Genomic DNA, 15,056 nt, shown 5'->3' with positions numbered 1-15,056 from the left:
AGAAAGGTTTGAGAGAGTACAAACCATGTTCCCCAATAGCTCTGGAAGAGGAGGTACAGCTTCTGTCTTGATGTGTCTTCAGGAACTTTATTAAGCTCAAATATTATCTTTTTGACTTTTTTTTGCCTGTAACAAAAAGTTTTTGTATTTAGATATAATGGAAGCTAAGAACACATACACTTGTACTTTCACTAAGTAGGAGCATCTGAAAAGCCCACCATCCTACAGCTTTGACTAGTCTCCTAGATCTAGGCAACAATTTCTCTCAGTGCCTTCACCTAAGATGAGAGGGCTAAATAGAGCATAGTTAAGATGCTTTTATGTTCTCCAGAGGACTCTTTGTTGACACTTCATTGTAATATCTTCTTTCTAGCATTAAAGAAAAATAAATTTATTTAAGATTATTGATCTTTATTGGTCAAATACTGTAGTAAAACTAAATTTGGTCCTGTCAATTTTGTTTTTGGAACTTCTGTGTCCATTCAGTAAATACTAAATCCAAATGAATATAGGCCACTCCATATAAGCCAGATACATAAAGGAAATAAAAAGATATTGATGGTTATAGATCTACCTATAGATAGATATTATAAATTTCTAATATTATATATATACATTGAAAATTAATTACAGCTGGGGCAGGTAGTGCAGTGAATAGAGCACCAGCCCTGGAGTCAGGAGTACCTGAGTTCAGATCCAGCTTCAGACACTCCCATTGTCTAGCAAAAAAAAAAAAAGAAAAATAATTAGAGAGTACTCTCAGATTTTTAAGCAATCTGTATTTGGGAGGAAAAGGTATAAACTAATGTAGGACTATGTTTTCAAAAGGATAAAAATTCAAACTATCAATATGTCAGCACCTTTTCAACTTAATAGACTTTTGAATATGTTGCTTTTATTTATCTATTGTATCACCAATGAATATACATGTATCTTCTCTCCCTCTTGCCTCCTTCTTCTAGACTATTTTAAAAACTCTTATAACAAAAACCCATTTAAGTCATTTTCAAAAACGTAAGTCTCATTCTGCATCTTGAGCCTGTCACCTCTTTGTTAGAAGGTGAGGAACATGTTTCACAATTTTTCCTCTATTTCATATATATCCTCTATATTTTTGTTTATCAGAGATGTTAAATCTTTCAAAGCTGTTGATCTTTATAGTGTTGTTCTATTCATTTCTATCTGCATCAATTTATACAAGTCTTCCCAAGCTTTTTGGTACCTATCTCTTTTGTTCTCCATTATACTCAGATACCATAATTTGCTCAGGCATTCCCTAATTTCCAGTCCTTTGTCATTACAAAGAGTTATCATAAGTATTTTTTTTATATGTGAGCTCCTTTCCTCTTTTTAAAAAAAATCTTTTTGAGATGTAGATATAAATTAGTAATGGTTTCTCTAGGTCAGAAAGTATGCCAGTTTTAGTAACTTGAGGACAATAGTGCTAAATTCCTTTCTAGAATGACTATACCAATTAGCAACTCCACCAACAGTGAATTAATGTGCCTATTTTTGCAGAATCCCTCAATTATTAATAATTTTCTCTTTTTTTGGTCAACTTTTTATGTGTCTAGGGAACTTAAAAGTTTTAATTTGCATTTCCTAAATATTAGTGATTTGGAGGGTTTTTCCCCCTTATAGTTATTGATGAAATGGATTTATTCCTTTGAAAACCACCTATTCCTATCCTTTGACTTCTCTTTTGTGCAATTTCTATAGTCTTAGAGAGTTTCCTACAGCACTGAAAAGAAGTTAAGTGATTTCTCCAGTGTCACAAAGCTAGCAGGTGTCAGAAGCAAGACTTTATACAACTTCTATCTTTCTAGTTCTAGAGCAGCTCTCTATTGACCTCATCATGTTGCCCCACATAGTACTTAGACATTCATCTTCATTCATGCTTATTCACTTTTACAAAGTGGAACTTTGCACTAAATTCAAAATCAGGGTAGTTTCAACATTACCCAAGAAGCTTGGTGAGCCTACATGGAAGAAGAGAGTTCTAATGATTCAGGGAAATACTAAGTATACACAGAAATACATATTTTGTTCAATTTTATGTAAATTTTTTATATGAAGTCAAATGACCTATAATCTAGACAGTCTTTTTCTTGAAGAACTGATAACAATTAAAACATTAGTCTTTTTTGTTATTTCACCTAATAATAATTTCACCAACCTACTCTGGGAAGACTTTGTGAGAGTAGTTTCCTAATTGTCTACACTGATTTAGAAATGATGCTCCCTAAGAGAAAAAAAGTGTAATCCATTCCTATGGTTCATAGTTTGCCTAATGAAAACATTGTGATTATAATTTTGCAAATTCTAGCTTTTGGAATTCTCCAAAAGGCCACAAGAGGGAGATATAATTACACAGATTAGCCACATGGCCACTAGAAGGATGCCTTCACTGTACTAGATTCTGTACCATGTCTTTTATGAATTTACTAAAAAAAGACATGATTTTACACAAAACTAATCCTTACTATATATTTTCTCCATTCCTAGTATATATAAGTTATTATTTTAATTTGTATGTGTAAATTGATAATGCAAAGTCCTTTGTTCACTCTCAAACTTTTAAGGACCTTTCCCCTAGAATTCCTTTAAAAACTCTAAAAATTATTGTCTCTTACTTTAATATTTGGTGCTATTTGGGATTTAAACAAATTCCAAATGAGTGGAAGGGAGAAGAATAATAAAAGACCATAGGAAAGTAACACATTAAATTGTAACTTCAGTTGAAGGCCTGGATAGTTTCAACTTTCAGAAAATCTTGTAAAGAATTTCTTCCTTCAATAAACCATAAGAATCCATAGATTCTAAGACCCAGATATTCTAAATGATTCTAGAAAGGAGGTAACAGATAATATAACATGCTTTAAATTTTTTTATTTGGATTTTGAATTATGGAAAATTCTTTTGCACTTACATAGAGGTACAGAAAACACTGATGGAACTTTAATTTGAGCTTGGAAAACGTATCTAATGTAGAGTTGTGTGGGAATTTCCATTTCATTTCTTATTTTAACTTGATAGGATAAGAAGAGTATAAGGCAATTTAATATTACTCATGAATCAATGTTAGTTGTTATTGAATTGACTTTACCAAAATATAAGTTTTGAGTTTAAGCCCTGATTTGTCTGATAATTTTAGGTTGGGTTCATCAAGAAATATTATCAAGTTTAAAACAAACTAATTTCCATTCACTGTTCAATAATAATGATTAATAATTGAGAATGGTTCTCTTTCAGAAACAGTTTAACCTCACCTCGTTGTCAAAAAAAATAATGAAACTATTTTTTTCTTGGTTTGGCATTATGGGTCCACACTAGGAGTTAAAAAAAATTCACAATACAGCAGTCTGTATTGGCACTCCAAACCCTAAAACTTCATCACAATAATTGGAAGTTCACTAAGTAGCAATACTAAAGTAAGAGAGCAGCCCATGGTCCCTAAAGTAACTACTAAACTCTGCTTTTATGGCTTGAAAAGTCAGAGACAATGTAAATGGCTATATTCCCATTAAACTTTATTTTTAAATGTAAGAATCTTTCTTTGTTCACAGGCCATTAGGAAAAAAGAAACAAGCAGCAGACCACAGGCTGTAATTTGCCAGCCTCTGCTCTCAACTACTGGAAAGACTAAAACTAAGAAATCTCATGCTTAGGGGCTCTGATCTTCTGTAAATTAAACTGAAGTGAAAAATATATATATATAACACCCCCTCCCCCACCTAACTCCCTGGATGCCAGTCCAGTTAAGAAACAAAGTGGGTCAGTCCCCCCTGACAATCAGAGTGCTCACTATAAGATACCTGAGTAGTTTTTCAGTTAGGGCAAGAGAGGAAGATCCAGTCTTCAAAAACAATTTAACTTAAAAAATTTTTTAAAAGATAAAAAAGGGGGGGAGGCAGCTAGGTGGTACAGCTAGGTGGTGCAGTGGCTAGAGCTCTAGCCCTGGAGTCAGGAGGACCTGAGTTCAAATTTGATCTCAAACACTTAATAATTGCCTAGCTGTGTGACCTTTGTCATTTAACCCCATTGCCTTAAATAAATATTTTTGAAAAAAGAAAATAAGATTTTAAAAATCCTGAGAAGATTGAACTAATAAGGAGTGGAATGAATAGAACAAGGAGAGCAATTTATGTAACAGCAACAGCTTAAAAAGATTTCAGTACTCTGATCAACTCAGTGATTAATGATAATTTCAAAGGACCACGATAAAGGATGCAAACATACAATCTACTTCCTAACAAGGAGGTAATAGATTTAAGGTGAAGACTGCAGCAAACATTTTTTGAACAGGGACAATGTAAGAATTTGTTTTCCTTGACTGTAAGTGTTAACTTGAGAGTTTTGTATCTATTGTTTGCTAATGACAGAGAGGGAAATTTAAGAAGGTAAATATCGATTTTTGTTAAAAGCCAAAATAGTTAATTTTTAAAGCAAAATGAAAATGAATTATTGCTGATATCATTCCAACTTCAACAGAACTTTCATACAATGATTTCCAAAATGACAATGCAAAAAATCTTATAAATGCATTACTAACATAAAATAATTTCAGGGATCATATATTTCAAGCACAAAATATAAAATTGATTGCCACTCGAAGAACATTCACTTAATAGAATCCATGTACAAATCAGTGACACAGAAAACTCATTCCATTCATCTACCAATTCTGACATTTTATACTTGTTTAGAAACCAGTAGCTATCATTTTTGCAAGTTTCAACTACAAAGTGTGGCACAAGCAGTTATCATTCAGAACACAGATCAGCTATACTGTGAATTATAATTTTTCTCAATTATATTATCAAGTCAATATAAATCAAAATTTTAAATTGATCAGTTTTTAATTGTTATAAAATTCCAACTGTTTTTTTCACATCCATAAGAATATTAGAATTTGTGAAATTAAGCATGGAACAATGAGAAACTCTTTACTTCCCTCCCCAGTAATAAATAAGCATTTCTTCAAGTGGAGTTCATAATTTAGGAAGCTCACTATTGTATCTATTTTGTTCTTCACCTCCTCACTCAATGACATCTAAAACTTTCTTAAGTTTTCTGCAATACTAGGATTTTTGTTTCCTCTGCCACTTTTTTCAAATTTGACTCATATTGGATATCCTAGTTGCTAGCAAAAAGACCTTATATTATACCTGATTAAGTAAAGAGTCACTAGTTCTATTTTCTTGCTGCAACCATTCTTGCAATTTCATTTTAGAAATTTTTACTTTTAAGTGTACTTTTATATTACTTCTCATTGCTTTTTTGATTGGGCGTCATGTTTAAATAGACTTTAAAAATAATCTAAATTTCTTTTTTTTAAAGATTTTAGCTACTGATTATGTCAAACTGATATTGCAAATTATAAATTGTATGTCTTGAAATTGAATCAATATTTCATTTTTGTCCCTAATACTCTTAATTTTTTAATCTTGTATCTCTTTACTTTCAAGTCATGTTTCATATCATATTTCACATTTTCAGATCCAGTTTTTTTTATATATCAAACCTGCCATTTGTAAATTAGCACAATTTTGTAATGAACCTTAAATTCATTATAAAACTATGATTTAGGTGATTAGAGCTTTATTTTCAGACATATAGTTCCACATTTTGTCCTGTAAAATTTGGTTTCTCACTTAACTTGCAAGTGCATAATTCAATTTTACTTTTAGGTGACTTTGCTTCTAATTATCAGGGAAATTAATTCTATCAAATAAACTTTCATATTTTTCTGTCAAAAAATAACTCTGTCACATAAACAAAACTCTTTAAATGAAATTGTGCTTTTTTTCCCCCCCTCAAAAGTATTTACCTGGGACAGCTAGGTGGTGCAGTGAATAGAGCACCAGCCCTGGAGTCAGGAGGGCCTGAGTTCAAATCCAGCCTCAGACACTTAATAATTACCTAGCTGTGTGAACTTGGGCAAGTCACTTAACCCCATTGCCTTACTAAAAAAAAAAACTAAAACTAAAGTATTTACCTTTTTCTGAGATAACTCAGGGCTTGTTTGACACATTATTAAAAAAAACCTCCTTTCCAAGATGGAAAATAGAAAACTTAAAGAAGGCTATTTGTAGTCCTGATTCTTAATTACCAGATAAGGTTTAGCTGAGGAAACTTCCAATTGCAGTATCAACTTTTTTTTTCTTTCTCCACTTCTACTGTTGCTGGAAAGTTCAAAGTTTTAAAAGTACTTTTAGTACTATTAAGGACTAAACAACTCTATTGAACAGAACACAAATATACATTCCCATTGTAAATTCACATAATCAAAAATGCACTTTAGATTAAAGTCTCCTTTAAAAATTTTAATCAATTTGTTCTAAGAATTTGCATGTAGCATTTTTTCCTAAATGATTAACTAAAAATTGAACTTTTCCTGGGGCAAAGACATTTTCATATGAGGTTCCAGTCTTGAAAAGTTCCACAACTTTTCACACTTAAAAACCCAAACTGATTGTACCTGTGTTATGATTATTGTATGAATTATTCTTCTGGCTCTTCTCATTTCACTTTGTTTCCTAATTTTTCCAACTTATTTCTTGACTTTTAGCACTTTGTTAAAATAGGATTCTGCTTCCAGGCTGGAGGGTACACCTTCCGAAGCTTCAGGAATTCTGTGCACTATTTTTAGAGATATTTCTAGGGACCCGTAAGTTTTCAGTTCTTCCAAAAACTGTTGCCAGCAAACTGTGTGATACCAATGGAAAAGACTGCTGAATGGTTCCAGTTGTAAAGACCACAGGGGTTCCACAAATGTGAATCAAGTCACATGAAATCTTGACCCAGAGGTGTGGGAACATAAAATTTTAATTACATATTACAGCAGGTTGGCAAGTTAACAAGTGACAAAGTAAAGAGTTTGAACAGTACTTAAACTGGATTTCTTAAGGAATTTTAGAGTGTTCCCTAAAAAAAAGTAGCAAAGTTAAAAGAGAAAAGAAGGACATTTAAAAGTAACCTTAGCATGGTATCTTTTCTAGGAGAATTGGGGAAGGACTTGGGGAGAAGTTAGGTTGGTCCTAGGGAGGTGCTAAGGAATGGCTAATACATGAATCCAGGTAGAATTCACTGCACATGTCCAGGGGGTTAACTAGTATTCACTACTTAACTAATTGTAATGTTAATTGGTGTTTCATTGTCCTAGTGAATTTATGTACCTTAGAATCCCTTTTAGGTGAGATAACTTCAATGTGGTCATCCAGATGACTTCTGGGATGGAGCCCACATGAAATATGGGATACCAGAGGGTACCTTGCTAACATGATATATATCCTGGTACTTTGTTAGTACAAGGCCAACACAGAAAGGGAAAAAAATTGTTTTGATGTGGTGCCTCATAGGTGCCTTGTTAACACAGGCCAATAGAGAAAGGAAAAGTTTATAACAATACAGAAAGAAAAAAGATTATATTTTTCTCTGCCATGTATTTTCTCTACTACAATATTAGCTAAGATGTGTATTTACTATTCTCCTAGTCTGTGGTCTGGTCTGTGAGTGACAACAAGCACATTTTTGTGCCCTGGATCTGTGACCCTTATCACAATAAGGGTCCCTGCTCCTCTGCAGCCACAAGCTCCTCCTCACCCTGTATTGCGACTAAGATCCAAGTATGAGCAAAGTAACAGAATCCTGCCTCAGAGCTAGCAAAAAGACACCTGAAATCTCCTTCTGATCAATTGTTCAAACCCCTTACCGTCTGTGACTGAGAGCTCAGAAGCAGTTGCTTCCACTGCTGAATTAGTAGTTTCCAAGACATGCTCCTGGTTTGCCAAGGCTTGGTCTGCATGGTACCTACACTGAACTATGCTCATCCAGATGTGACAGACTTTTCCCACTGACCTTCTAAGTTATCTTTGTCTGGAAAATTATTTCACTACATCCTTTTGAGTTCTGTTATTCTAGGAATTATTTTATGGAATTAAAGGTGTTCAGAGAGGTTTTGAGGAGAGCTTAGGAGAGTTGTTACCTTTTCTTCCCCCCTTCACTTTGCATTACTGCAGTTGTCTTGCTAGATTTTTCTGAAACCATCCCCTTCATTGTTTCTTAAGGCATAATAGTATTCTATCAGTTTTATTTATCACAACTTGATTAGTCATATAATTGATGGACAACTCCTCAGTTTTCAATTTTTTGGTTATCACAAAAAAAATTGCTATAATAAATATTTTTATACTTGCAGATCCTTTTTTTTAAATCTCCTGAACTAAGGATATAGCAGGGTATTGCTAGGTCAAAGAATATGTACAATTTAATAGCTTTAGGAGGGACATACTTTGAAACTGCTTTCCAGAATGACTTCTAACTGCTCTATTAAATGAGAAGGTTCATATAAGTTTTATCAGCATCATCTTCCCATGCATGAATACATGCAGTTCATCATCTTTAAATTAAAATTTACCCTTTCATCATCTTTAAATCCCTCATAATTTACCCTTTCCTTCCACCTTCTCTATGGCTCACTTTCTGTTCAGCTCTGGCTGTTTCAATATTTGAAAGGAACATTTGAAAGTCCTCTAATTCATTGAATATCCATCTTTTCCCCTGGAAGAGGATGTTCAGTTTTGTTGGGTAGTTGATTCTTGGTTGCATTCTAAACTCTTTTGCCTTTTGTGATATTATATTCCAAGCCCTACGAGCCTTAATGTGGATGCTGCTAAGTTCTGTTTTATCCTGACTGTAGCTCGATGATATTTGAATTGTTTCATTCTGGCTGCTTGTAATATTTTCTCTTTGACATGGGAATTCTGACATTTAGCTATAATATTCCTGGGATTTTTTTTTTGGATCTCTTTCAGGGGGTGATAGGTGGATTCTCTCAATTTCTATTTTTGATATCAGGGCAACTTTCCTGCAGAAATTCTTTAAAAATAAAGGGTCTTTTCCTGACCATGATTTTCAGGTAGCCCAATAATTTTTAAATGGTCTCTCTTGGATCTGTTTTCCGGGTCAGTTGTTTTTTTCAATGAGATATTTCACATTTTCTTCTAGTTTTTCATTCTTTTGATATTGTTGTATTGTTTCTTGATTCCTTGCAAAGTTATTGGCTTGCTTTAACTCCATTCTACATTTAAAAGAGTTGCTTTCTTCAGAGAGATTTCCTATATCCTTTTCCATCTGGCCAATTCTGCTTTTTAAGGTATTCTTCTCCTCATTAACTTTTTTGGACTGCTTTTTCCATTTGACCTAATCTGGTTTTTAATATAGTGTTTTCTTCAGCACTTTTTTGGATCTCCTTGATTAAACTGCTGACTTGGTTTTCATGTTTTTCTTGCATCTCTCTCATTTCTGAATTAAATAATTCTATAGGCACAGGAGGGAGCTGAATTTGAAGGTATAATATATTGTAAAAATGGAGTCAATGGGTGAAAAGGAAATGTACTGGGAGTGAAAGGAGAGGTATAATAGGCTAAGATGTTTTATATAAAAGATACTTCATGTAGTGTTTGCAATGGTATGGAAGAGGAGAAGGCAAGGGGGAATGAGAGGGTCTTCATTTTCATCGGAAATGGCTCAGTGAGGAAACAGCATACACACTCAATAGGGTATTGACATCTAGAAGAAAAAGGAGAGAAAGGGGATGGAAGATGTAGGTGATAGAGGAGAAGGTAGATCATGTCAGATATAACACATTTCATTTTTTATTTTTTTCAAGGTGATAGGATTGAGTGGCCTGTTTGAGACCACAGGGCTAGGTGGTTTCTGGGTCTCTGGGGTAGGATGTTGGCTTGGGGCCTCCTGGCCCCAGGGCTGGTGCTTTGTATACTGTGCCACATAGTTTCTCCACAGCACACTTTTGAAGAGGGACAGAGTGAAAGGGGAGATAAAATATAATAACTGGTAGTGGGGAGGAATGGATGGAGGGAATTATAATCATCAACAGCAACTATGGAAAACTATGGAAGTAACTTCTCTGATGGATTTATGATAAAGAATGCAATCTACCCCAGAGACCGAGCTGATGGTATCTGAACATAGACTAAGGCACATTTTTTTTTCCTTTCTTTCACTGTTTCTCATGAGGTTTTTTATTTGGAGGGGGGGATTATGTTTACTCTTACAACAAGACTATTTTAGTAATGTGTAAATAAATAAAAATGTAAATTAAAATTAAAAAAAGGAAATGCAAAACAAAGAAAAAGATTTCCTTTAAAAATTTAGATGCCATGTCATTTGCTGTACTATATCATATTATTTAGTGCTGATATTATTTTGTCTATGGTGACTTTTAATAAAATATAATTTCCATATTTGTTCATCTGGTTTTTCTGTTGCTTTGTTCAAGATCACAACTGCTACCACTGTTTTATTGTTTTTGTTTTATTCCAACTGATTTCTTAAAATATGGTTAGGGTCTTTTTTGTTCATAGTTTTCAAGGAGTCCCAGGACTCTTGAATGATATCAACTTAGTCTATGTTCAAATCAGTTATTTTTCCTATAAAGGTACATTTTCTCCTAGCTTTTTAACTTTGTTCTGTTACTTTTTGATATTTTGTGGAGTCATTAGCTTATATTTGGTAAATTATAATTTTCAAAAAGTTATTTGCTTTAGTAAGCTTTTGTCCTTGTTTTATGTTGGCAATTATCTTTTCCTGTATTTCTTCCTAGTTTTCATTTCTTTCTCCATTTTTCTCTATCACTCTCATTTGATTTTTAAAATCATTTTAGCCTTTTAAATATTCTTATTATTAAAAAATGGAAAAGAACCCACAAGTACAAAACTATTCATAGAAGCTCTTCTGTTGAGGCAAAGAATTGGAAATTGAGCGATGCTCATCAGTTGGGGAATGGCTAAACAAATTGTCATATGAATGTGATGTAATATTGTTCTGTAAGAAATCATGAGCAGAGGGGCGGCTAGGTGGCTCAGTGGATAAAGCACAGGCCCTGGAGTCAGGAATACCTGGGTTCAAATCCAGTCTCAGACACTTAATAATTACCTAGCTGTGTGGCCTTGGGCAAGCCACTTAACCCCATTTGCCTTGCAAAAAACCTAAAAAGAAAAGAAAAGAAAAGAAAAGAAAAGAATAAGAAATCATGAGCAGAAGAATTTCAGAAAAACCTGGGAATACCTACATGAATTGATGCTGAGTGAAGTAAGTAGAACCAGGAGATCATTATACACATAAATGGCAACATTGTGAGATGATACACTTGGCTCTTCTTAGCAAAACAAAGATAATTCTAAAAGATTTGTAATGGAAAATGCCATCTACATCCAGAAAAAAATGATCTATAGAGTCTGAATGCAGATTGAAGATACAAGTTTTATGGTTTAATTTTTTTTGTTTTTTTTCTTTCTTGTTTTCCCTTTTTTGTCCATTCTTCTTTCACAACACAACTAATATGGAGTTAAGCTTGACATGTCTATACATATATAACCTATATCAGACTGATTGGGGAGGGAATGGAGGGAGGTAGAAAAATCTGGAACTTGAAATCTTACCCCAAAAAATGAAAAGTTGAAAATTATCTTTACATGTAATTGGGGCGGGGGGGGGCTGGATGAATACCAAAACAAAACTACAACAAAATCTTCCCACTTTTAACTTTTCTAGGAATTCTTTTTTGTTTTGCATCCATTCTGCATTTTTCACTAAGATTTTTCTGATAGATGTTTCCTGAGTCATTCTCTTTCTCTGGGTTTCTGTCTTGAGCTTCTCTGTCATCACTCTTTAGAATGGAATTCATTTTTTTCCTTGCTCATTTTTTCAATCTTTTCTTTGACTTTGGGCTCATTTGTCTTATTTCTAGAGGTGGGGAGGTATCTTACCAAGGCTTCTGCCTTCTTCCAACCTACTAATGTTTTCACAGTTCAGGCTGGGAGTGGGGGTGGGGGGGTGGGGGAGGCAGCAAGCTTTGAGTATTTCCAAAATGAAAGGAAGTGAGAGATGGTGACTTTGAGCAAACTGACCTTCTGGATTGAGCTCTCCAAGGTTCTAACCCAAATTTGAGTCTTTCAGCTTATCCCTGGTGGAAAATTTCAGTAGAATGCTGTGAGTCTCAGCTATTATTAGCCTGATGGGAAGCTCTACAGGTTCAGAGTAATTAAAATTGATGGTCCCTTTTGGTCTCAGGTTCCTTCCCTGGTTATTCCACTGCTAGCTTCCATACTGGTTTAGAGAATAGAACTGAGTCCTCACTCTCATATTGGAATCAGAGTCACAGTTATTGTTTTTCTTCCCAAACTTGTTCTTTACTTAGTACACACATTCATGACTATTTCTATCTGCCATGAATCTATGACCTAAGACTGAGTAATAGGGCAATTGAACTGCTAGATAGTACAGATTCCTGTACTGTAAGTTAGTTCAGGAATTCATTGGAATCCCTTTCTGCCCTTGTACTTGCTCCTCTGGTCAGTCCTCTCTTAGTCCTTGGGTCCTGAAATTCTGTTTGCATGCTTGTTGTCCAGCATAGTTTCCACTCTTCATATAAATCCCTGTGTTCCTAAGCTGCTCTGAGCTGTAAAAATGATTACAACTTTTTCTTAGTTTCCCAATCAGAATACAGTCTGAAGTGTTTTGAAGTTCTTTGTGGAAGAAGTTTAGCTAGCTAGGTCATATTCCTTTCTCTTACTCTACCATCTTGACTCTCTTACCTGCATTGTTGTCAAAGTTCACTCGAAACTCACTACCCAACAGAAATCTAAGTTCACTTTCACCCCTATAACAAGGAGCCTAGTCTGCTTTTTCTAGGTATAGAAGCATGTCTAGCCTCATTGCTCTTTATATCAGTTATGTGAACAACAGTTTTTGGTCATTGATCAGTTTGGGTCAAGCACTCCAAAATAAACAACAGGATCTCTTGAGAAAAAGATCAAATACTTTTCAGGGAAATCTTGTTGATTTTGTGATTATATATCCATTTTTGTATGGGCAAGGGGAAATTTATTATTTTAAGATCAATTACCCCTTAGGCCTTTATAGCAAGGACAACATAAACTGATACACACTAAAACAATCCACCTATGAAGAAAATACCCAACTTATCACTTTTACCTAATTGGAATTTGCTGGAAAGTATGGCACTGAGTTGTGAGATTTTCAGTGCAGTTGACACAATAAAATTTTTGCTCATGAACCATGTCACTAGTCTCAGGAATTAGATTGAACAGCCACTACTAAGAAAAGATTAACCTATGCAATATAAATGGTGATTATCAATCAAATATCCACAAATAGCCAGATATGACAAACTTGGCCTTTTTTTCTCAAATAGATTTCATACGTCTATTCAGAAATCAGCAAGAATAATGTAATTCTGCTCCAAAAAAAAAAATCGAAACCAAAAATAAACCTATAATTAAGTGTTTAAAACAGATGTGCTCAATCCTCAGGTCACAAGCAACATATAACCCTCAAAGTCCATTCATGTGGCATTATTACATTTTGTTATTACACTCATTGTTAATATGGGTTACAGTGTAGTCATAAATAAATATTATATTCTATATATGGCTCTTGATAAGTTTTTGTTGGGTAATATGGTTTAGAAGAACTACAAGGCTGGACACCCATTAAAGGTTCCCTCACCTCTATTAAACTAACTATGGAAGTCTTTTGAATAGAAACCTGCACTGATTTCCTATTATTCTGATCTGTTAAGATCAGAATCTGAATCATAAAACCATTTAACTATTTTTTTTTTAAATTTATTTATTTAAGGCAATGGGGTTAAGTGACTTGCCCAAGATCACACAGCTAGGTTATTATTATTAAGTGTCTGAGGTCAGGTTTGACCTCAAGTCCTCCTTACTCCAGGGCCAGTGCTCTATCCACTGCACCACCTAGCTGCCCCCATTTAACTATTTAAGAATAATCTCAATACTGTATTCTGCATTTTAGGCACAAGTCTGATAGAAATAATATTAGCTTAATATTAATATCAAACAGTTCTAATTTAGAGAAAAGACAAAACCCCCATGTACTCTGACATGTCTTTCTCCTCAGGGTGATTTGAAGTAACATTTAGAGGAAACTAGAAGAATAAAAATACAAAAAAATCAACATAAAGTTTTGAATTAACATTCTAGACTAGTTGAGTAAAACAGTCACCTGCTTTCGAAACCACTCCCCTCAGGGACTTAGTGGGCCCTCCCCATTCCATATTTTTTCCATTATCAGGAACATTCCTACATGCCAAAAAATATTCAGTCACTTAATGTAAGTGATATTTTAATGAGGATCTTTTATTCAGAATATTTTTTAATCAAATTTAATATTTTTCAATTAACAAGCATTTATTTTCCTTCCCTCTAAACTGCCCCTTCTCCCATTTGGTGGGGGGGAGGGGGAAGAAAGGAAAAAAACCTCAAAGCAAATATTACCTCAAGCTTACAATAAAGCAAAATAAATTCCAAAATTCCAAAAATGTATGCCTTATTCTGAATTTAACTTGTCTGATGGGTGGTAAATATCATGCTTAATCTTTAGTATATTGCAGTGGTCAGAATTCTGAAGTATTTAACACCTTTAGAACCAAGTTAGACTTTTAAAAAAAATCAAAGGAATATATTTTTTTATTTTACAAGCAATTAGAAACTAAAAAAGTTTTTAAGAAAAGAATTTCAAATAAATGTAAACATTTATAGCACAATCTAAATTTGTGTCCAGCAGTTGTAATCTCTTCTATGGTTCTCTCAGAAATCATGAATTCTTACCCTTTTTTGTGTAAGAGGAATACAAGATCCTTTTGGCAGTCTGGTAAAGTCTATAAAATTCTCAGAATAATAATGTTTTTTTAAATGCATAAAATGTATAGAATTGCAAAAGAAAGCAATTATTGAAATATAGTAATCAAAAATACTTTTATAAGTTTATGATCCCCAGGTTATGCACCCCTGATCTAGATCAGCCTCAAAATATGCTATTTGAGATTGATTGAGAGCACATTTGACAACTTCTACATCCCCTCCCCCATTTGAACCTTTTTGAAAATGAATGTGAATTTCATCTCCTATACTTTCTTCATCTTCTTGATTGATATTTTTAAGTCCCAACAGAAGGACAGTCCTCTTAGAAATTCCTGAAAATAC

The 15,056-nt window shown here is 33.8% G+C and overlaps 2 protein-coding genes across 5 annotated transcripts in view; both read right to left on the bottom strand.

Annotated features, from left to right (window-relative positions):
* RBM43 (RNA binding motif protein 43) overlaps positions 1-103 on the bottom strand; it is a 15,439-nt gene extending 15,336 nt beyond the window's left edge. The window contains exon 1 of the mRNA XM_074216010.1: positions 25-103. Within this exon, the coding sequence (XP_074072111.1) occupies positions 25-27 (3 nt within the window). The 5' untranslated portion in view covers positions 28-103. The remainder of the gene's footprint in view (positions 1-24) is intronic.
* NMI (N-myc and STAT interactor) overlaps positions 25-15,056 on the bottom strand; it is a 44,018-nt gene continuing 28,986 nt past the window's right edge. For all 4 annotated transcript variants that reach the window (XM_074216012.1, XM_074216014.1, XM_074216013.1 and 1 more), the window contains one exon: positions 25-15,056. In XM_074216012.1, the coding sequence (XP_074072113.1) occupies positions 14,838-15,056 (219 nt within the window). In that variant the 3' untranslated portion in view covers positions 25-14,837.

This window comes from Macrotis lagotis, chromosome 1 (genome assembly GCF_037893015.1).
Source record: "Macrotis lagotis isolate mMagLag1 chromosome 1, bilby.v1.9.chrom.fasta, whole genome shotgun sequence".
Lineage (NCBI taxonomy): Eukaryota > Metazoa > Chordata > Mammalia > Peramelemorphia > Peramelidae > Macrotis > Macrotis lagotis.
This window is presented reverse-complemented; position numbering and strand designations above follow the sequence as displayed.